The 22067-nt window shown below is 39.3% G+C and overlaps 1 protein-coding gene across 2 annotated transcripts in view; it reads right to left on the bottom strand.

The window, feature by feature from the left end:
- arih2 (ariadne homolog 2 (Drosophila)) overlaps positions 1 to 22067 on the bottom strand; it is an 88042-nt gene that overhangs the window by 44647 nt on the left and 21328 nt on the right. For both annotated transcript variants that reach the window (XM_060835353.1, XM_060835354.1), the window contains exons 3-6: positions 12534 to 12601; positions 8974 to 9037; positions 8706 to 8853; positions 4427 to 4548 (exon numbers count right to left, since the gene is read on the bottom strand). In XM_060835353.1, coding sequence (XP_060691336.1) covers positions 4427 to 4548; positions 8706 to 8853; positions 8974 to 9037; positions 12534 to 12601 — 402 coding nt within the window. The remainder of the gene's footprint in view (positions 1 to 4426; positions 4549 to 8705; positions 8854 to 8973; positions 9038 to 12533; positions 12602 to 22067) is intronic.

Below are 22067 nucleotides of genomic sequence, written 5' to 3'. Positions count from 1 at the left end.
AGGAAAGCAACCTTCTCAGTGATGCAATGAATATAGTGACAAGTTGTCTCTTTGATACACCACACCAGCTGACGTCATTCAGTTGCCAATAGGTGCAACTTGCATTCATGTAGCACCCTTGGCTCATCTTTTAAACATCTCAAAGCAGTTTCTGTACAATTATAACTGACAAATGGTAGGACTTCCTGGAAAGGGAAAAACAACAAGCATTTTGAACTCAGAGTATTGAAGAGACTAATTTTGCAAAACACATTAATAGAACTTCCCGCCTTTCATTAAACTAAACTATGGCAACAGCATTCAAGAGCAAAGCACCCCATCTCATCATTGTAGACAGAAGAAATCCATAAGGCAAGCCTGAATGAGCATAAGACTGTTGAATAGTCAGATTTAGAACAAAAGCCTTTTCATGTGCAGTTTTGTGTTACATTCCATTGACAGTATTATCTGAACTGAAAACTGTTTTTGCAACAAATCTCTATACTTGGCCAAAACAACAATCATTTGTACTGATCTCAAAAAATAAGGAGCATACGATCCTCAAGCCTCTCCTGCCACTCACTGAGATCATGGCTGGTCTGATTATGATCTCCATATTCCCACCAACCCCTGATTCCCTTCTTGGTCAAGAAGCTATTAACTTAGCCTTAAATGTATTTAACAATGCCAAACCTCAAGGCTCTTGATAGGATTACTTATAGAAGAGAGTGGGAGGAGGAGAACGTAAAACATATTTAGGACAGGCACTGTACAGTATGGCTCTGAAATCGTGAAATTCAATGCAGTCCGAGACATCACTTCTCAGCGGAAAATGAGGTGTTGTTCCTCAAGCTTGCATTGAGCTTCACTGGAACAGACTGAAGACAGAACTTAAAGTAAACCACACCAAGAGTAGCAAAAGAAAGGGTAAAGGTTGCATAGTCCTATTGGACAATAGGGCTGCTCCCTCATTAAAGAAGGGTAAACGTGTCTTAGGCGACGGGAGAGATCAGAAATGTTTCCCTTCATGGAACAGTACTCATATCAGAACCTCACAAACCAGTCCTCCAGCCAAGTGAGCTAATTGACCCCAGAAGCAAATATAGTAAACTGACTAAAAGTATAAGTAAACCACTGGATGGTACATTTTGGGCATTGGACAGTGAACAGGGAAGATGATGAATGTGTAAGTGTTACATCTTTTGTTATTACATGGGTGGAGGGGGGGGTGTAGAGTGATAAAGTATAGGAAGCAATGGAGGAGTGGACTGGTATGTCATTGGAAGGAACAGGTCTCTGCAGAATGCTGACAGTGGAGAGAAAGACATGGGAGTTGATGGGTTTACAACGGATATTGGTAGACAGCCTATCTTCAGAAGTGAAAGCAAAGAAGTCAAGAAGTGTGGAAAGTGCCTGTGTGTGCGTACGTCAGAGACAGGTTAGATGAAGAAGGTGAGAGAAGAGTTGAAGGTGGAGGGCCTGACTACGACTAAAACAAGCAATGTTCCACCAACGGACAAGAAGTGCTGACTCAACATCAGCCACCATAATCTCTTTGCTACTCTAACCACTCTCAACTGTTTTCCTCTGAACTTGATGCTCTCTCTTTTCTAAGGTCCAATCCAAACCTGCTGTTGTCTGGTCTGCTGACCTCTATTCGGCAGAGGTTGAGCACTAACTCTCAGACAATTCCTCTGATATCCCCTCTGGATTCTGACCTCACCACTGACTATCCAACTGCTTCCAGATCTATTGCTGACCTCATGTCCTCTGGACATGTCTCCTCCATAGTTTTCACCTCAAAAGTGCAAAAAACACCATCTTCATATATGTTTAAGTTCTGAACAGTCATATTTGACTCAAAATGTTAACCCTCTTGCTCCCTTCACAGATGCTACCAGATCTTCTGAATTTGTCCAGCATTTTCTGTGTTTGTATCAATTAATCCAATTCACTAACCTTAAATGATCAGCTCAGACTGGCAAAAATACAGAAAAGGCAGGAGAAGATAGACTAAGAACCTGAAAAACGGGAACTTAAATGAGAAAGTACTAAGTCAGAGGTGTTCTCATGAGACCACTTTGCCTTGAATTACATGCATGGATTAAAGCCGTGTCCTTGTTTAAGGTCACTCTGACATTAGATACTATCTACCTCGTGGACATGAGAAATGCTGGCAGTCACAACTAAAAGAATTTTAACATGCAGTCCTGAAATGTGCAATTCTTTCCTTATGATAATTAAAGATTTATACATTAAATGAAGAAGTTAGCTAACATTCTTTTCATGTCATTAACAATGCAATCAAAGACATATTTAGCCATTTGAAATATAAAACCTTTTTCTGGGTAATATTATCAAGTTTGAGCAATCCAATCTTCAAGGTTTCATAACAGTGATCTGATTGACAACTGAAGGATGACTGGACCTGAAACTTTAACTCTCATTTGTCTCTGCAGTTGTTGCCAGACCTGCTGAGCTTCTCCACCAATTTCTGTTTTTTTTAAACTGAAACAAGTCAATGCAAACAACTCTTAATAATGTTACTACAATCCACTTCTCAGTGATTTCAATATTTAAAAGCTATTTTACGGCCACTCTATGTTGCAGAAAGATTCTACTAAATGCCTCGCATAAATCTGTATGTATTCACCACTTCTCAGTTAACTAACATTAAACAAACAAGAACTAACATTGCTTTTAAGAGTTTTTAGGCAACACTCGTACACATGATCTTTTATTGGTCATGGCACTTTGGAAATAATGATAGCAGGACTCAGAGGAAGCTACACAACCATCTAGCAGAGTTGAGGACAGCAAAACCATCTTGTATTGTTCACAGTCATTAAGTAGTCGCACAACCCCCTCCAAACTCTCAGTCCTTATGTTGAGGATACATGGCCCTTCTTTTTTAACTCTACAAAATAACTGCACAGATGCCAAGTCACCCTTTATTTACTTGTGCACACTACATGGGCTCTGATCAACCAGTTTAAGCCAGTCCCTAGATTAAGACGACTCCGAACCTCCTCTTTATGTCTGTCAGCCAGGGCACCCTGACTGGCCCAGGTTAACCCCAACCAAGGATCTCAATCAGTGAGATCCAACTGGCTTTCGTTCTAATCACTATACCCTGCAAAGCTGGTAATCCTCAAAATTGTGGGAGAAATTCCTACTATTTTGAAGTAGCAATACTCAGAATATGGGACTAAAATCATTTTCATTTATCTCAATTTTGTCCTAGAGCAAAAGCAAACAAGAAAGGAAAGCAAAAAATGGTGCTGTTTAAAGGCAAGCTCAAGATAATGGTTATCATTCAAAATTGTGTTGGACCAAAGCAATTTGTACTAAAGGACATCATTCTCCAGCTCAAAGTCTAAGACTTTGCTTTCCTGTTGCCTCAGTCTGCCTCTACAGGGAAAAAAAATGTACTTTATTATTCATGAATGTATTTTCCCAGCCTGTTTTGAACTAGAGAGATTGCATGAAAGAAAAGTACACTTAAAGCAAACAAAGGGAGAATGATGGAGGTAAGAAGACAAATTTGATGCTTTTAATTCAATTGTCAGAGCCACACTAAAGCACTTCTCTCTCTCGTCTGTAAAAAAAAAGCAGTCGGGTAAATCAGCCAGTTCAGTATCACTTTCAACTCAAGTCTCAAGGCAATGTTCAGAAATGCAATAGCCATCAATTAGAAGGATCAAGTACAGTGAATTTCTGCTGAGTGAATAACTATTTTTCCATGACAGCTGTGTATATGGAAGTATCACCAAAGGAAAACTTAAAAGTTAAATTATATTTCATATTATTGCCAGATTTGTAACATTTGGTTAATAAAAATGGAAAAATGAATAATACTGAAGAAATATAATCTCAAGATCAAAATCATAACATTTTTAAATAAACACACATAAATTGCTAGTTTAATTTTCCATTCATTTCTCAATGCTTCCTACAAGTAGTTGAGTGCCTGCACTGCGTTTTCATATCTGTCAGCAATCCCTGGCACACCTTGTCGCGACTATTCACAAAAGTAACTGGAAGACTCTGGCACACAGAGTTCAATTTGTTCTTGCCTGGCAAATCCTTTGCACCAAGGGTAAATGAACAGCCAGCTGGAATGGGAAGCTTAAATGACTTTTAGCTCATACCTCAGTCAGGATCAAGAGTACTGACATCAGTTGCAATTCCATTGCTTCACTTGAGATGGGCCATGACGACAGGGTCACATCTCAGACACGTTCCTAGCTCAAAAAGAACATTCCCATTTCCGATTCCAAATATCCAGAACATTTTAGGTTCTGCTTTGAATTTATAAATAACAGATAGCTACAGGAGTAGTCACCTTCTCATGTTTCACACTGACGAGGTTTAACACCTGGAAAACATATCAATCATTGCATTCACAATGTGTTAGAAGTCCAAAATGTGTTTAAAAATCACTCACCTCTACATAATCTCTGAAGAGGTAGCGCCTGTATTTTTCTCTCAACTCTTCGTTAGAAATCAAAGGAAAAGCAAAGTCCTCAGGCGTTCGGAGCAGGCAATCTTGTGCCATACAGGATATACCTAGCAAAACATGCAGCCTTGTTACAATCACTCATTAAAACAAAATCTGGCAACAGTTTAGACAACCAGGTTATGAAAATTAATCTTTACACATCTGCAGTATTCACCATACAATGATATATATGTTTTCCCAAGTGAGATTTGGGGTAAATAATAGATCTTTCATGAAGCAGAATTATATGCACTATAATCTTACCTCGAATAATGTTTCATGATCACAGCATGTCTATGCTCCAGGCCTCAGTTCTACCTCCTTGTGGATTAATCAAACACATCCCAAAGAGACTGAGGAGACTTCAAATTCAACCAGGGAATAACTGCCCTGCTCAGTTCAAAAATATTTGTAAAAGCCTGAGGGAGGGAGGTACTTGAGTTCTGTTGGACATTAGACTGAATGGAGAAGGGAAGATTTCTTGCCCTCAAATTTAATCAAACTGAAAATGTACACATGCTTCTTAGGGCTTAGTAGACAGTGTAATAACACTGAGTTCATTCTAATTCTTGTCCAATTTAACAGATATCAGCCATTAGCAGCAGTGTCTCAGTGGATGTTGAGCAGGACTCAGTTGTGCTGTTCACCTGTGGAACACATGGTTCAACACTACACACACAATAACCACTTGGACAAAAGTCCCGAAACAGGCCAATATCTGCTGCCATGTACTTCGGCCAAGAATCAGAATGGTCTCTGCATGCCTGTCTTCCCTCGACAGAGTCAAAGAATTTGAAAGATATATTAAATCTAATAGCCATTATCAGAGTAAGTGCATTTTATAGAGCTTTTAATAGCCCAATTTTTATCACCTTCGAACATTTAAGGTGGTGCTATTTGAGAACATGGGAAATCAATATTCTGAATCAAGATACAGCCCAGACCATTTAGATAATATGGATATTCTAAATTTAAAATCATAGAATTTTACAGTAGAGATGGAATCCATTCAACCCATCCTGGCTCCTGAAAGAATTACCAAGTTAGTCCCACTCTCCAGCCTCATCTCTGAGCCCTCTGTCTTCACCACTTCCAAATGTATATCCAACTCTCTTTTGAAACCTCCTATGGAATTCACCTCCACTACTATCACAGGCAGCATATTCCAAATTCTAACAACTCCAAGCAAACAAGTTTCTCATCTCGCTCTGAGGTCTCTTGCTGACAACCTTGAAATTACGACATACCAACTAGCGGAAACAGAATACCCTTCTTTATCCTATCAAAGTTGCTCATAATTTTGAACAGCTCAATAAGGTCACCTCTTAATCTTCTAGAAGGAGAGTAAGCCCAATTTCTTAAATATTTCCTTCTAAAATCCTTCATTCCTTATATCATTCAAGTAAACCTCCATCAGGCAGAAGATATAAAAATTTGAATACACATACGAATAGATTCAAGAACAGCTTCTTCCCTGCTGTTATTAGATTTGCGAACAGACCTCTCAAATGTTAATTCTGATCTCTCTGCACCTTCTCAGCAGCTGTAACGTTGTACTCTGCACAGTTATCTGATACTGTTTGTATGGTCTGATCTGCCTTTCCAGTACACAAAACAATACTCTATGCTATCTCGTTACATATGACAACAATTAATCAATCCTTTGAACTCTCTCCAGGGCTTTGACAGCCTTCCTTAAATAAGGTGCCCTGAACTAAATACTATACTTCAAATATGGCTGGATTAATGATTTGATGCATCACCTCCTTGCTTTTATACTCTATGCTTCTATTCATAAACCCAAGCTTATAAGATTTCTATAAGCTTGTATAACAAATAAAACACTTAACTGACTCTGTCTGCTACAGGTCTCAAGTGAAATAATGAGTATAACCAACTCTAGTGTGTGGAAATTACAGCCCAGCTAGAAAGCAGTAGAAGGCATCAGCAACAAGCAGCAAAGAATCAAAACAGCTATAAGCACCTAGAGCCAGAATACTATACAATCCTCTGATGAATTTCTAAATAACATACAGTAAATGCCACTAGCAATTCACAAGAGCACTCTGTCGAATTGCTGCAATCAGGAGCACACTTCAAACTAATTCGATAATAAGGAAACTTACCAGGTGTAAAGTCTTTATAAATATGCAGACAATAAAAAGGTTTGCTTCTCTTCAACACAATTTAACACTGTCTTTTTTTTTCATAACAATGTTTTAAATTAAGACTGTACGTCAAACAACCCTGTGGTTCCTGCCTGGGTGAAATTATAATCTTTGGAGACACACTTGAAATAGAAACATACTGTTATTAAGAAGCCATAGTTCTGGATCATGATATTAAAAACTAGCCTATAAGAGGCTTCTTGATGTATTCCAAAGGCAGTCATTAGATGGGATTTACTGTGCTATTTCAGGGCTTTTGCCCGAAACGTCGATTTTACTGCTCCTTGGATGCTGCCTGAACTGCTGTGCTTTTCCAGCACCACTCTAATCTAGACTCTGGTTTCCACCATCTGCAGTCCTCACTTTTGCCTATTTCAGATGACCATTCATTTGGATGCTGCAGGCATTTCTTTGTACACAGGTTGCTTTATATCTAATTTACTTTGTTATTATCAAAGATCAACTTACAAACATACCATCAACAATACAGTAAAGAACATTACATGGAAGCTTTGAGAAAAAGGTGAGCTTTCTAATTTTAAATTAACCTTGTGTCCAAAAGATTATATAAAATCACACTGCATGCTCCTACACATTTTCAGTCACCTATTCAGACTCATTTGGGAAAACTAAATGCTCGGAATAAACTGACCGTTGCAGTCCATCCAAGAGAATCTTTCCTTAACATTTCCAAGAGGCTCAAACCGTAACCTTTTCTTATTTCCAGATGTTGGTTCACTTAATGTCTGTTCCAGCATTATTACTTGGTTTTTCAATCCAAATATACTTCCAACCTACCAAGCCATTTTCTAGAATACCCATACTTTCCTGAAACTTTCTCTTTCAAAAGATGCATTATGATTCTACCACACACCTGCAGCATATCTACAATCTGAAGCCCACCAGATAGCCAACCCCTTATCGCATCCTGTTGCAACACAACAGACTGACAATGACCATTTATCCAGAAGACAAAAAAATGCCACCAACATGTAAACTGTTCACTCTGTAATAGGACATGAATTGTCTCAATTCATCCTGTATAAAAAAAAGTACTGCAAATGCTGGAGATCTGGAAAAAAAACAAAGTGCGGAAGAATCTCAGCAGGCCTAGCAGCATCTGTGGAGAAAGAAACTGAGTTCACTTTTGAATCTCATATCTCTTCTTCAAAATCCTTTGGAACTGAGAATCCTCACTGAGAAAACATGAGGGACTGAAGAGCCCTGCAGTCTCCCGCTCCTCAAGATGACAATCTGGTATCAAACAACATTTGGAACCTGAGTGACAGCTGATTAATTTGAACACTTTTTTTTACTTTCCATTTTGGAAAGAGAAAGACTTTTCTAAGTTATCATTCACTGATGATATTAACTATCTGGCTTCTCATCTAAAGGCCCCAGTAGTAACTACTTAAAAATAATCTTTGGTCAGTCACTGGGATAGATTCGGAGCTATGCAAATACTTTCATCTTTCATCCTAAAGCAACTGTAAACCAAACTGAAAGACCAACCCTTCCACCAGTTTTAGACATTGGGTAAACCACAAACAGATCATGTGGAGGTGCCGGTGTTGGACTTGGCTAGACAAAGTTAAAAAGGCTCGCAACACCAGGTTATAGTTGAACAAGTTTATTTGGAAGTACTAGCTTTCAAAGCACTGCTCCTTCAAACAGGGGTCTAGGATAACCGATCTGTGTCCTATGAATTTGAGTCCTATGATCCTGCCCCACTCGCTACCTAACGAAAGAGCAGCACTCCGAAAGCTTGTATTTCCAAATAAACCTGTTGGATGATAACCTGGTGTTGTGTGAGTTTTAACTCTGTCCACCCCCGTCCAACACCTCCATATCATGGCTGAAAGTAATGCCTTATCTGGCTGGCTCTATACAGGGGTGCGAATGATGTTTACAAAGATACACACTGTTTCTAAATTTAAAAAGACATTTTGGACAGAAGACTATTTGAACGACAGACGACAAAATTCTTGCAGGTTGTCATTAGAAAACCTGACTTCATGAATCCTCATATTTATCACAATATCAATTCCTGGACTCACCCACTCCGATGCCATCTTTCACCAGTACAGTGCTATGTTGCTCCCAACAACTGCGGCAGAATGGATGGTGGCAGGGTAAGGACAGTAAATTCTCCTTTCGAACTGACTGCAGGCATACACCACAATGATGAGAAGAATGGATGAACGTCTGGGAAAAAAAGTGAAATGCACGAGTTGCATTGATCACCAACATCACATTTACTAACAGTGCTTTCTGTTTCTTGAAACTTCTGAAAATTAAATGCAATTGTGCACTTCAAGCACTTACATTTTTTGCTGTTTTCGGCTGAACTCTGGCCTCCACCAGAAGCTGAGTTGGGTTAGATTTGTGCCTGAAAAAAAATGATGACGCTCAAATAGTAACTTTGTCTAATTCACATTTGTTCAATTAACTTAACTGCACCAAAGGCTCGTTAACAAAACGGAGGCTTATATGAGAGGAGGTCAGTGTCAGCTTGAGTTTTTAAAAAATGTTTAAGAACAGAAGACAGCAAGTTACAGCAAATCCAAAGTAGGAATAAATTACTGCTGATGCTGGGATCTGTACTGAAAACAAAAAATGCTGGAACTCGCAGCCAGTCAGGCAGCATCGTGGAGAGAGAGCAAGTTCATGTTTCAAATTGAGAGGACTCTTCATCAGAGCTGACATGAAGTGTGAAAGGGGCAGTGTTTATACATTAGTGTGGGGGTGGTGTGCTGGGGGAAGAAAAGATTGCTGATCGTACAGGTGCAGATTAAGTGGTCAGAATGTGAGAAGGACAGAACAGTAGTGTGTCCAACCAACTACCAGACTGGAAACACCAGATGGTCTCATGGGAGTATTTTTGGGGGGGGGGATGGGAGAGAGCAGATGGTGACAGAGAATGCAACAAGTAAAGCTCGAATCATTAGCTTGCTCTCTCTCCATGGATGCTGCCTGACCTGGTGTGAGTTCCAGCATTTTTTGGTTTCAAGTCATGGGTGCATATGGTTCTTTTTTAAATTGGGGGTGGTAGACAGTTGTGTCTCCCACAGGTCAGTCCTCAGATCGCTGTCTGAGCATTTTGATAGCCAAAAATGAGCTGGATATTGGAATACAGATTAATACTTCAAACTTTGCTGATAGTATCTGGAGTATGCTGGACAGTAAAGATGAGGTGAACCAATTGCAAAAGGAGAGGTTGGTTAGGACAAAGGGAATTCAGTACAGAGAAGTGGAAGGTGAAAGAATTTTGCCTTCAGGGATAAGCAGAGAGAACATAAATAAAATAGCACAATTCTCAAGCATGTACAGTAAGGTAGCAGTATATATGGACAGCAGTTATTAAAGTACATGTGATCTTGGCCTTTGTCACTGAAGCATTGAGTAGAAAACAATGTAATTACACTGAATCTTTATAATTTCTGGCCAATCATTATGGTTGAGGTGTAACCACAGCTGTGTGCCCAGTTCTGGCCACCACATTAGGGAGCATATGAAAGTGGCTACAGAGAAGGTTTACCATAGATGGAGACTTCGCCATGGATGAAGGATTTCAGTTAGAAATTAGATTGAAGAATTTGGGCTGTTCATTTTGGAGTAAAAGAGAACAAAAGGATATTTAATAGATATGTTCAAGATTTAGATCAAGCCAACAAAGAAAAATCTGAGCAAATATGCATAATCTCACAAGGAAACTGGATGGATACTTGAAGGAAATAAACTTGCATAACTGTAGATATAATGATACAATGGGACAGATTAAATTGTTTGACAGAAAGCCAGGACTTTCTGGAGTGAAAGACCTCCTTCTGTGCTGTGTATTGACTTAGTGCATTTCAGACAAAAGTAATAAACATGAGGGATAAACAAGTAAAAAACAAGTAACAAATCTAAAGGAATAGAAGGATTGAATTGGAGGAAACGCACTGAGAGGAGACTATGGGATCAGTAATAGTGGTACCGACCAAATGGGCTCTTTTTCCTGATTAAAATGCTCAAAAAAAAGCATGTAACATAACTATTCAATCCTCCTATAGCTAGATCAACCATACAATGTGTTAGGCAGATGACTATGGACTTGCTGACATAGTGGTTAAGGTACCATACAAGATACTACATAATACAGTTGAGAGTGTGGTGCTGGAAAAGCACAGCATCCAAGGAGCAGGCGAATCAATGTTTCAGGCATAAGCCCTTCATCAGCCCCAACAAACCCAAAGCCTTCAGAAACGGTTCTCTTTCCAGAAACCTTCTATATTAACCAAGGAATAGAGCTTAAGAGCAGGGAAGTTATGGTGAAACTGTATAAAAAGTTGGTTAGCCCACAACTGGCATAGCATTCAGTTCTAGAATCCACATTATTGGAGGGGAGTGATTGCTGAGAATGCAGAGGTGGCTTACCAGGATGTTGCATTTTGGTGTTTGGGGGGGTGGGGGGGGAGGAGAGAGAAGAGAGAGGAGTGCAGCATGGTGCTGATGTACAAAATTATGGGGGGCGTAGACTGGAGGAGAAGTTTCCCAACGGTGGAGGCATCCAGAGGGCATAGATTTAGATTCAGGTCAAGAGATTTAGAGGGGACATGAGGAAAGCTTTTTTCATCCAGAGGGTGGTGGGAATCTGGAACTCACTGCCTGTGTGGTGGTACAGGCAGAAAACCTTGTAATATCTAAGAAGAATATAGATGTGTGCCTTGATATAGCAAGAGCACAAGACTATGGACTAAGTGCTGGAAAATGGGATGAGAATAATGAGATAGTGGTTTTTAACTAAATAGACCAATAGGCCTCTTTCTGCTCGACAGAGTTCTATGACTCCATGAAGGTCTACTGCATAAAAAAGGTCACCTACAGACATTATCTTCATACCCTGATAAAGTCCATTCAATGACATATCCAATGTGTTTCTCTCAAATCAAGCATTAACTCATCTTTTCTCATTAGAGGTGCTAACTTGGCTCACGACGTATATTTAAGGGAGACAGCAAAATTATCAGTCAGAGTGTAACAGATCAAATTTCAATTAAGCCTGTCAATTGAGAATCATTGGATGACAAATAATACATAATTCAGGCCACCACTATGAAAACTGGAGTGCAGCTAACAGATACCAAAGTGAAGAATAACTGCAGCAGTTAAAGAATAACCTCACCCAAATGGTTACATTCCTGTTACCTGGAAGAATAACTTTTCTTCAGCCAGTGAAAATCAGGAGGGGTCTGTCTGGTTTCATCAACTCAGGAGGCTTAAAGAGTTCAGACTGAAACGGGCTTGCTGCGAAAATGGTGGAACTGGCAGGAGCTTCAATCGAGAGGTGGTCATGTCTTAGACACACAGTCCATTCATTTTGCAGTTGTCAAATTTCAGGATAGCAATGCTTTTTACCTCCCTTTGCTTTTCCTTCCTTTCACAAACAACCTAGTCTCCACCGTTTGATATACCAATCAAAAAGTGGGTTTCATCACACAATTTTCAGCTAGGTTTCTCAAACTAGAAACAAATTCTTCTCTCAGTGACATCTCCATCCAAGGTGAACTAAAACACAATTCATGAAAACAAATAACAGTATGCCCAAGAGAGCAGGATTTAGAAACTTAAAGCACTGCATTAATGTTTTTAGTTGCTGCAAATAATAAGCATTATGAAGCATTATGACATATTCCGTCATTTTTTTCTGTATGTACACATCTTATACACAACTTACACAGATGCAAATATAAACAGGCTGCAGTCAGGATAGTTTAAATAAAGCCAGAGTTGTCAGCAAAAAAAAATCATGGATTAGAGCAAGATGTAAAGTCAGGCTGATGTACAGACATGTCAGGGTGCAAACACAAAGTAACCTTAGAACAGAGGAAGATATTCCTTACCTTTCTGAAATATCAGAGGTTTTCCAATGAAAGTTAACTAAAATAAGCTTTGCTACAGATGGCTGAACCTGAAAATAAACAGGAGTGAATGAGACACAAATAAATTTGACAGACTAGGTCACAAATAAATCAAGTCTCCCAGTACCACAAAGCTCCAATGCAACAATCCTTTCTGCACTGCCATATACAGCTTGACTAGGCAGCCAACTTGTCAACATTTTAATAGACACACTGCTTTAACTGTATATTGTCATGGTACTATAAGTAACAGGTAACCATCACTCAAAAATAACTCTTATATTGACATTACTCTATTCCCATGATTTTGCAATATTTTCCCCATGTACAGCAAAATGTCAATTTTTTTTGTCAAATAGATACAAGAGGGGGAGCTATTTGGCATAAAAATTCAGCAGATGTTCTTGTCAGCAGTAGTCCAAGCCCTAATTAAAAGGAATTACAATTTCGTTCTGCTGGCTGTCAGTGTGCTGGGTGAAATGTGCAATGCAATCTTAACCTAGTTTCCAACTGAAATAAACCAAGTGCCGTAATATGGCATTCAACTGGAAAATCACTTTCAGCAATTGTGGAAATTCCAACTAAAGAGACCATTAAAACATTGTCAAGAGGAACATTAGGAATTAGAAGGTTGAAGAGAGGCATTGTTGAGAACATGCTATCAGAGGCTTAGCTTGACTACCATGTCAAACCTGAAGAGTACTTCAATTTGGTCTCCAGTAATTGTAAAGACCATATTTTTCGTTTTCCTTTATTTCGACTGCAGGCTAAAAAGACTGCTTTAAACCAAGGTGACTACGCAAAGAGATGACTGCAATTTTAAAAGTTGTATTTACTTGAGTACATTGGGAGGTGTATTATGTGTCACATTTTCCAGGAAGTGGGAGGTAAAAAGCAGATCCCATGGAGGTAGATTCTGAACCAGGGTAATTGCTTGACGACATATTCTGATTGACTCCTGACCAGGTAAATTAGGTTTTGGAAGGACAAATGTAGAGAAACAGAAAGCCTACAATGCAACAGCATTAAAAAAAAGTGTCACTCTTTCTTTCCTGAGTGAAAGTAACAGGTAATTATCTTTTACTTTAATGTTTCCTGCAAATTCCCTTTGAAAGGGGAATAAAACAACTTCAAGGGTAGTGAAGGGACAAAACAGCAACCAGTAGATCAAAGAGAACACTGGTGTGCAAACAATCTTGGGTCAATAGCAAAGGATTGAATGGAAAAAGTAGAAACCAAAAGAAAAATCAGCAACTTCAGTGGTCCAGCTTGGTGTTGTCAAACTTTGTTGCACAGATCCTTGAATGTTCAGGTCTTGTGATCTGGACATTTGTGAAGGGTTAATTTAAGAATGATTTGGAAATGCCTGTGTTGGACTGGGGTATACAAAGTTAAAAATCACACAACACCAGGTTATAGCCCAACAGGTTTAATTGGAGGCACACTAGCTTTCGGAGCAATGCTCCCTCCCTGATGAAGAAGCGGTGCTCCGAAAGCTCGTGTGCCTCCAATTAAACCTGTTGGGCTATAACCTGGTGTTGTGTGATTTTTAACTTAATTTAAGAAAGGAGAGAAACAACTTGTGAAGTATTAAGCTAGGAATTCACATTTCCTAATTGCTATAGATTACAAACAATTTGGTTACAATAAACAGCTGTGGACATTAGGAGGCTCTCTGAGCCTGCGCCATTCAATATGGCCATTGCCAATCCTCTATTTCAACCCTACATCTCCTTGATGTCTTTAAAGTCTAAAAAAATCTTTCTTGATATATTCAATGACTTGGCCTTCACAGTCTTTTGTGGTAGAGAATTCCACAGGTTTGCTACCTTTGAGTGAAGAAAGTTTTTCTCATCTCAGTACAAAATGGTCTACCTTGTATCCTGATACTGTGTCCACTGGGACCAGATTCCCCAAATATATTTCTTTCCCCAACCAGATTCCCACTCATACTTCTTAACTCTAATGAATACAGGTCCAGTTAAACCAATCTCTCCTTTGGCAGTCCTGCCAACTCTGGTATTAGTCAAAATACTTTATTTGCACTTCCTTTACAGGAAGTATATTCTTTCCTTGGTTGGGAAACCTAACAGTGGTCAGGACCAGGATCGCAAGATGTACCGGGAAATAGAAAAGGCATGTCAGAAAGGCAAGGTCATGGTGATCATGGGGGACTTCAACATGCAGGTGGACTGGGTAAATAATGTTGCTGCCAAAGAAAGGGAATGCTAACAGGATGGCTTTTTGGAACAGCTTGTGATGGAGCCCCCAAAGAAGCAGGCTATTCTGGACCTAGTGCTATGCAATGAGCCAGACTTTATAAAAGATCTTAAAGTAAGGGAACCCTTAGGAGACAGCGATCATAACATGGTGGAGTTCAATCTGCAGATTGAAAAGAGAAGGAAAAATCGGATGTAATGGTGTTACAGTTAAATAAAGGTAATTACAGGGGCATGAGAGAGGTACTGACGAAAAGTGATGAGAAGCAGAGCCTAGTGGGGAAGACAGTAGAGCAACAATTCCAGGAGTTGTGGAAACAGTAGAGGTTCATCCCAAAGAAAAGATAGATTATCTGGGGGGGATTAGACAGCCATGGCTGACATAGAAAATCAGGAAATGTATCAAAGAAAAAGAAAGAGCCTATAAAGTGGCCAAGAGCACTGGGAAATCAGAAGATTGGGAAGGCTACAAAAACAAACGGAAGATAACAGAGAGAGAAATAAGGAAGGAGAAGATCAAATATGAAGGTAGGCTTGCCAGCAATATTAGAAATGATAGTAAAAGTTTCTTTCAATACATAAGAAACAAACATCAGATATTGGACTGCTTCAAATTGATGCTGGAAGGCTAGTGATGCGAGATAAGGAAAAAGTTGAAGAACTTCAGTACTTTGCATCAGTCTTCACAGTGGAAGACATGAGTAATAAACCAACAATTAGGGAGAGTCGGGGAAAGAGTTGAGTGTGGTAGCCATTACAAAAGAGAAAGTGCTCGAAAAGCTAAAAGGTCTAAAAATTGAAAAATCTCCTGGCCCCGATGGGCTACATCTTAGAGTTCGGAGAGGGGCAGCTGAGGAAATAGCAGAGGCATTGGTTGTGATCCTTTAAAAGTCACTGGAGTCAGGGAAAGTCCCAGATGATCAGAAAATCACTGTTGGAACCTCCTTGTTCAAGAAAGAATCAAGACAAAAGATGGAAAATTATAAGTCGATTAGCCTAATCTCAGTAGTTGTAGTTGGTAAAATTCTAGAATCTATCGTAAAGGATGAGGTTACTAAATTCTTGGAAGTGCAGGGTCGGATTAGAACAAGTCAGCATGGGTTTACTATGGGGAGGTCATGCCTGACAAACCTGTTAAAATTCTTTGAAGAGGTAACAAGTAGGTTAGACCAGAGAAACCCAGAAGATGTTTATCTATCTAGATTTCCAAAAGGCCTTTGATAAGGTGCCTCACGGAAGGCTGCTGAGTAAGGTGAGGGCCCATGGAATTCGAGGTAAGCTGCTGGATGGATAAGCATGGATTGAGGAGTTGTCTGACAGAAGGTGGAGAATTGGGATAAAAGGTTCCTTTATGGAATAGCAGCTGGTGACAAGTGGGGTCCTGCAGGATTCAGTATTGGGGCCGCAGCTGTTCACTTTATATATTAACGATCTGGATGAAGGGACTGGGGGCACTCTGGCAAAGTTTCCCAATGATATGAAGTCAGGTGGACAGGCAGGTAGTACTGAGGAGGTGGAAGGCTGCAGAAAGATTTAGACAGTTTAGGAGAGTGGTGCAGGAAATGGCTGATGAAATTCAACGTGAGCAAATGAGAGGTCTTGCACTTTGGAAAAAAGAATACGGGCATGGTCTATTTTTTTTAAACGGGAAGAAAATTCATAAAGTTGAAGGACAAAGGGATCTGGGAGTGCTAGTCCAGGATTCTCTAAAGGTTGACTTGCAGGTTGAGTCCGTGATTAAGAAAACAAATGGAATGCTGTCATTTATCTTGAGGGGGTTGGAATATAAAAGCAGTGATGTGTTTCCGAGACTTTAAAAAGCTCTAGTTAGGCTTCACGTAGAATACTGTGTCCAATTTTGGGCCCCACACCTCAGAAAGTAGATTCACATGGATGATCCCTGGAATGGTAGGCCTAACATACGACGAATGGCTGAGGATCCTGGGATTGTATTCATTAAAGTTTAGAAGGTTGAGGGGAGATCTGATAGAAACTTACAGATAATGCTTAGAAAGGGTGGACGCTGAGAAGTTGTTTCCATTAGGCAGGGAGACAAGGACCTGTGAGCACAACTTTAAAGTTAGAGGGGGTCAATTTAGAATGGAAATGAGGAGACATTTCTTCAGCCAGAAAGTGTGGAATTCATTGCCATGGAGCGCAGTGGAGGCCGGGATGTTAAATGTCTTCAAGGCAGAGATTGATAAATTATTGATCTCGTAAGGAATTAAGGGCTATTGGGGGAGTGCGGGTAAGTGGAGTTGAAATGCCCATCAGCCATGATTAAATGGCGGAGTGGACTCAATGGGCCAATGGCCTTATTTCCACTCCTATGTCTTATGGTCAAAACTGCATGCAACACTCCAACTGTGGTCTCACCAAGGCCCTGCATCACTGTGAGAAACATTCCAACTTCTGAACTCTCGTCCCTTTGCTATGAAGGCCAATATATATCATTTACTTTCCTGACTGCTTCCTACACCCGCCAGTCTACTTTTATTGACTGGCAGACAAGGACACCCAGATTCCTTTTGGACATACCCTAGCTTCACAATTTTAACAATACTCTTCCTTTTGGCTTCTCACACCAAAGTGTGCAACTTCACATTTAGCCACACTGTGCTGCACCTGTTATGTGTTTACTTACTCGCTGAATTTGTCTATATCACCTTGAAGTTTTTTTAAAGTCTCCTCATGACTCTCAATCCTGCCCAGGTCATTTATACGTGTTGCGAACAGCTGAGGCTCAAACACTGATCTTTGCGTTACCCCACGGGTCACAGCTTGCCACTCAGGAAAAAAAGATTCATTTATTGCCATTCTGGTTTCCTGTCCGTCCATCAATTCCCAATCCATGCCAATATATTACATCTATCCTATGTGCTTTCAGTATGCTCACTAACCTCTCAAGAGTGACTTATAAAAAGCCTTCTCAAAGTCCAAATATATCACATGCACTGGCTCTCCTTATATTCTGTTATCACAATTTGTCACGGACTTGAGCATTATCCCAAATTCGTCAGTTGGGTATACTGGGAATTTTGGGTAGTTGACTGAATCTTTTCATGTTTGTGATGAATCTGATAATAATGGAGCTCAACTTCTCACGCATGACTCCAGTGGATTATGACATAATTAAAATGCCATGATGATTCACCCCACAGAATGGATCCAACACATCTGGATAAGCAGGACATTTTAAAAACATTTTTGGAAGACATAGCACAGTGCAGAACATACTTCTACTTTAGACAAATCAGCAATTATAAAAATCAGGACATTTCACTCTATCAGCAGCCTAAGCCATTCTTAAGTTCACTGATTTTAATGGGAATACAGTGTAGTGAGATGCCAGTGACTGAAGGATCATTCAATCTGTCGGAAAAAAAAACTGCTGTCTCCCACAATCTTTCTTTTCAAATAAGTTCATTTGTAACAATAAGTGGCTGTACTGTGCAAAGATCTATCTTTTCAACCAATTTTTAAAAACTGAGGGCAACCACAACTAGACAATTAATCCAAAAGGCAAAAGTGTTTCATCAACTTCTAAAGTTAACAGGTTCAACCTATATTCTGATGGACACTTTCAAACTGAGTTATAGACATCCAGCCGCACCTTGCTCAAAAGGTTCAAAAAGAGCACTATTTCAACACAAATATGCTATGACAAAAATACTAGAAACAGAATGTTTGTTACCATGTGAAAGGTTAATGGTTGGCCCTTAGGTAACAAACCAGTTCCTAATAAGTTATCATCAGCTTACCTCCTTCAAATGCCAGTTGCTACATGATTTTTATTCATCAATAAATCTTTGACCTGCACCAATTTCAATAAAAATCTACAAAATGTTTCAAGCTGGTGAAAGATCTTATAACTCAAGCTAAGGTATCATTTCATAATTTTATCAAAAGAAAGAGACAAAAGTAACTTTGTGACTGAAGAGTTTTTAAGAATAGATTAACCAGCCTCCGGATCATCCAGCTTGTCTCTCACATTTTGTGTATCACAATATGTACATTTTCATATCACACAACACCAGATTATAGTCCAACAGGTTTATCTGGAAGTACAAGCTTTCAGAGCACTGCTCCTTCATCAGGTAACGCGAGCAGCGCTCTGAAAGCTCGTACTACCAAATAAACCTGTTGGATTATAACCTGGTGCTGTGAGAGTTTTAACATCGTCTACCCCAATCCAACACCAGCACTTCCACATCATGGGAAAATGAAAACACACAGAAGTGCATGCCAACAAATGTGGGAACAAATCTAGGAAATTCGTCTCTGACAGTCAATTGAAACTTGTTTAGGCCACTGCTTCTTTTTAAGCTTCTCTAGACAAGCTGCTTCAGCCAGATACGCTCGACCAGAATAAACAGGCTAAAAACACAGTTTTAATGAAATAAGCCTAACAATAAACAGTCATAACAAGCAGTGAACACTGAGTGTACTAACTTCCAAGAAATGAACAATTTTCTCTTCACATTGACAGAAAGAGGAAGTAATGATAACGGTCGTTCAATATGATTGAACACATTTCAACACATTTTCTGACTCATCTTCAAAACCTTAAAAATACATTTCCACTATTTCTGCTCTCTCATCACATCACCTGACCCAATTCTTGACTGCATTTATTTTCACTCCTTGAGTTCAGAGTTTGCTTAGTGTGAAAAATGTAGATCAATTTTAATTCATTACTGATAAATTGCAATTCCTTGCAAAAGTAAATTATGCAAACATTACCCATACAGGATGTCCCCAATTCACAAACGTCCAACTTACAAATACTCATCCTTATGAACTCGATCCCATACAGAGGTGCAATTTTAAAGAGTCAAAACGTTTGTTGCTGTAAAAACACAGGTCAGGCAGCATTCAAGAAGCAGGAGAGTTGATATTTCAGGCATAAGCCCTTCAGCATGCTTTTCCAGCATCACACTTTTTGACACTGATTTCCAGCACCTGTAGTTCTTACTTACTCCCCGTCACTGAAATTTTAAAGACCCAACATAAGAACATGCATTTCCTGCATATATGATTACATTGTGTCCTGTATTGCATTCTGACTTGTACACAAAGTGAGTTGAGGCTAACAGTTTGGTGTATTCAGGAAAACAGGGCAGAAGAGGAAAAACCTGCTGTTACCTAGCAACAGAAGTCACATAATACAAAGTCAGAATAATCCAGAAACAGTCAACATGCAGGGTCATTGAAAGAGAAGAGGTCCCAATAAACAGTCTGGGTTAAAAAGAAGTCTTGAGTGGCATAGAAATTAACGAAGAAAAAGCTTCAACAGCATAAGCCTATTGAGGTGATAGAGGGGAAGGCATTTCACAAGATTGTCGAAGACATGAGGTTAAGGAACACATTAAGTAGTGAGCTGAGTTAGTAGCTTAAGGGGTCTCCGGAAGAGACATTAACTCAACGCTATTTTCTTTAGTTAATGAAAAAACTTTCCAAAAATATAAAAATTACAGCTATGCCACCTGAACAAGAAATTGTGACATGGCAAAAGGGGTGACATTTCACTAAATAAAAATCAAAAGGACTATGGAGGCTGAAAATCAATGACAAAAAAAATAGAAAAAATGGAAAAGCTCAGCAGGTCTGGCAGCATCTGTGGACAGAAATCAGAGTCAACGTTTCAGGTTGAGTGGCCCTTTCTCAGAACTGGGAATCTGAGCAGTTCTGAGGAAGGGCCACTCAACCTGAATCATAAACTCTATTTTTTCTCAAGATACTGCTCAACCTGCTGAGCTTTTCCAACAATTTCTACTTTTGTCTCCGACCTTTCACTAAAATTGGGAGTATCTGGAAGGTTGTTTGAGAGGGTAAAATAGTTGAATCTTTCTTTCTGATAATGTTTGAGACAGTTTCAAATAGCTCTTGTACACTGTAATATAGTTTATTTTTCTTCACTTGTGGAGTAAATTTTAGTTTTTTGTTTGAAGTGTACTGCCAGTATCTTGTGAATTCATTCAGTGACGAAAAGAGTGTGAACAAAAATTAAAAATAAAATATGTGGTCGATCAAGCCAGGTCTTGCTCCTGATAACTGTACAGTATTACAATCAGCTTGGATCATGAGTGTTCCTGATCATTTCCAATTTGATTTTATTCCCAAAGTCTAGGCTGGGTGTTCTGTTCAGATTTTTTTTCTGGAGTAGTTTGATACAACTGATTGTCTAGCAAGCTACTTTAGAGGGCAGTTAAAAGTCAACCACATTGTTACGCGTCATTTGTAGGCTATACAGGGTAAGAAAGGCTAATTTTTTTTTGGAGACGAAAGCTCTTAACCAGAGATGAATGTGTTTCACAATCCAGTACTTCTATTTTATTCCAAATGTATCAATCAATTCAATTTATATGCCCCTATCTCTCTAGGCCTTTGGATTTCTAGTTCAGTTATATTATCAGCATGTGACCTTTCTTTGTGTGCCAAAATTCTGAGTTGAACTTGAACTCAACCTTCAAACGAGCACAGAGCCAAGCAGCGCTTATACAAGCTTTCGTTAAGTTTGCTACTTTCCCTCGGTAACTCACTGACAGTTCCTTCCTTCAATTTCCTCCCTTCCTTTCCCAAAGACAATAGGTCAGTCTGGGGAACAGCCCTGTAGTCTGCCATCTGGGACTCTGTTTATCTGTGGCCTCTTTTTTATATTCACTAGCCAAAATCTCAGGACTATTTCATCATAGATTGCATCACATCCAAGTTTATTCCTACACCCATCTCCCGTGCACAATACAATTCACAGCAGATAGCAAATGGGAGCAGAAACATCACTGTCTGATTTTTGTGCTGCATACTCAGAGATAACATAAGCTGCTTTTGCAAAAGTGAGCAAATTTGTGATTCAGGGATCTGGTTTTTTTTAAATTCACATATGCCAGCATCACAATGCAAAGTCATTTAATTGATTGATAAAAGAGTTTACCAACATTTTTGGATATTGGTCCCATTTCAGGTCGAGATGCTGCAAGGGGATTTGCAAAGAAAATTTGCTGCATAATTCATGTTAGTGCAGAAAGAATGACAAAACTGCTGAAATACTCTGACAATTATAATTCTGTGCTCCTACACTTCTTTTTCCACAATGACACTTCTGATATCAATGATCTAATCTTAGACCTTCCTGTTTATCACTTCAATGCTGCCACTTAAGACATCAACCAAATTCATGTCCAGCTCCACATGTATGCAGTTTCACCTCAGAATTCTCTCAACACCCCGACTTCTTAGCCAACATCAGAAAATTCCTCCAAGAAAAGATGGGAAAGATCAAAGTCATTGTCTCCAG

Source organism: Hemiscyllium ocellatum, chromosome 14 (assembly GCF_020745735.1).
Source record: "Hemiscyllium ocellatum isolate sHemOce1 chromosome 14, sHemOce1.pat.X.cur, whole genome shotgun sequence".
Taxonomy (NCBI): Eukaryota; Metazoa; Chordata; class Chondrichthyes; order Orectolobiformes; family Hemiscylliidae; genus Hemiscyllium; species Hemiscyllium ocellatum.
This window is presented reverse-complemented; position numbering and strand designations above follow the sequence as displayed.